This window comes from Buceros rhinoceros, unplaced genomic scaffold (assembly GCF_000710305.1).
Source record: "Buceros rhinoceros silvestris isolate BGI_N320 unplaced genomic scaffold, ASM71030v1 scaffold34384, whole genome shotgun sequence".
Taxonomy (NCBI): Eukaryota; Metazoa; Chordata; class Aves; order Bucerotiformes; family Bucerotidae; genus Buceros; species Buceros rhinoceros.
Genome location: NW_010410588.1, coordinates 1 through 217, shown reverse-complemented (window position 1 = coordinate 217; position 217 = coordinate 1). Strand labels below are relative to the sequence as shown.

The following is a 217-nucleotide window of genomic DNA, read 5'->3' as shown; positions in this document are numbered from 1 at the left end:
CCCCTCCTCAGTGTCACCTCTCTCTGCAGGCGGTTCTGCAAGTCTCCCAACGGTGATGCCTGGTACCGTCAGAGGCACAAGGAGATGACCCAGAAGCTGGAGGCCCTTCACCTGGAGGCCATCTGCGACGCGGTGCGTTCCCTGCAGCTGTTAAAGCCAGACCTCGCCTTCTGGGGCCTGAAACCTGCCAGAGGAGGCTGCTGCTCCCTTGGGCGTC

General features: G+C 62.7%; 1 protein-coding gene across 1 annotated transcript in view; it reads left to right on the top strand.

The window, feature by feature from the left end:
- Positions 1 to 132, top strand: part of DENND6B (DENN/MADD domain containing 6B) — a gene marked incomplete at both ends in the record, with an annotated part of 10,401 nt that extends 10,269 nt beyond the window's left edge. The window contains one exon of the mRNA XM_010135697.1: positions 30 to 132. Coding sequence (XP_010133999.1) covers positions 30 to 132 — 103 coding nt within the window. The remainder of the gene's footprint in view (positions 1 to 29) is intronic.
- Positions 133 to 217: the final 85 nt, after the last annotated feature.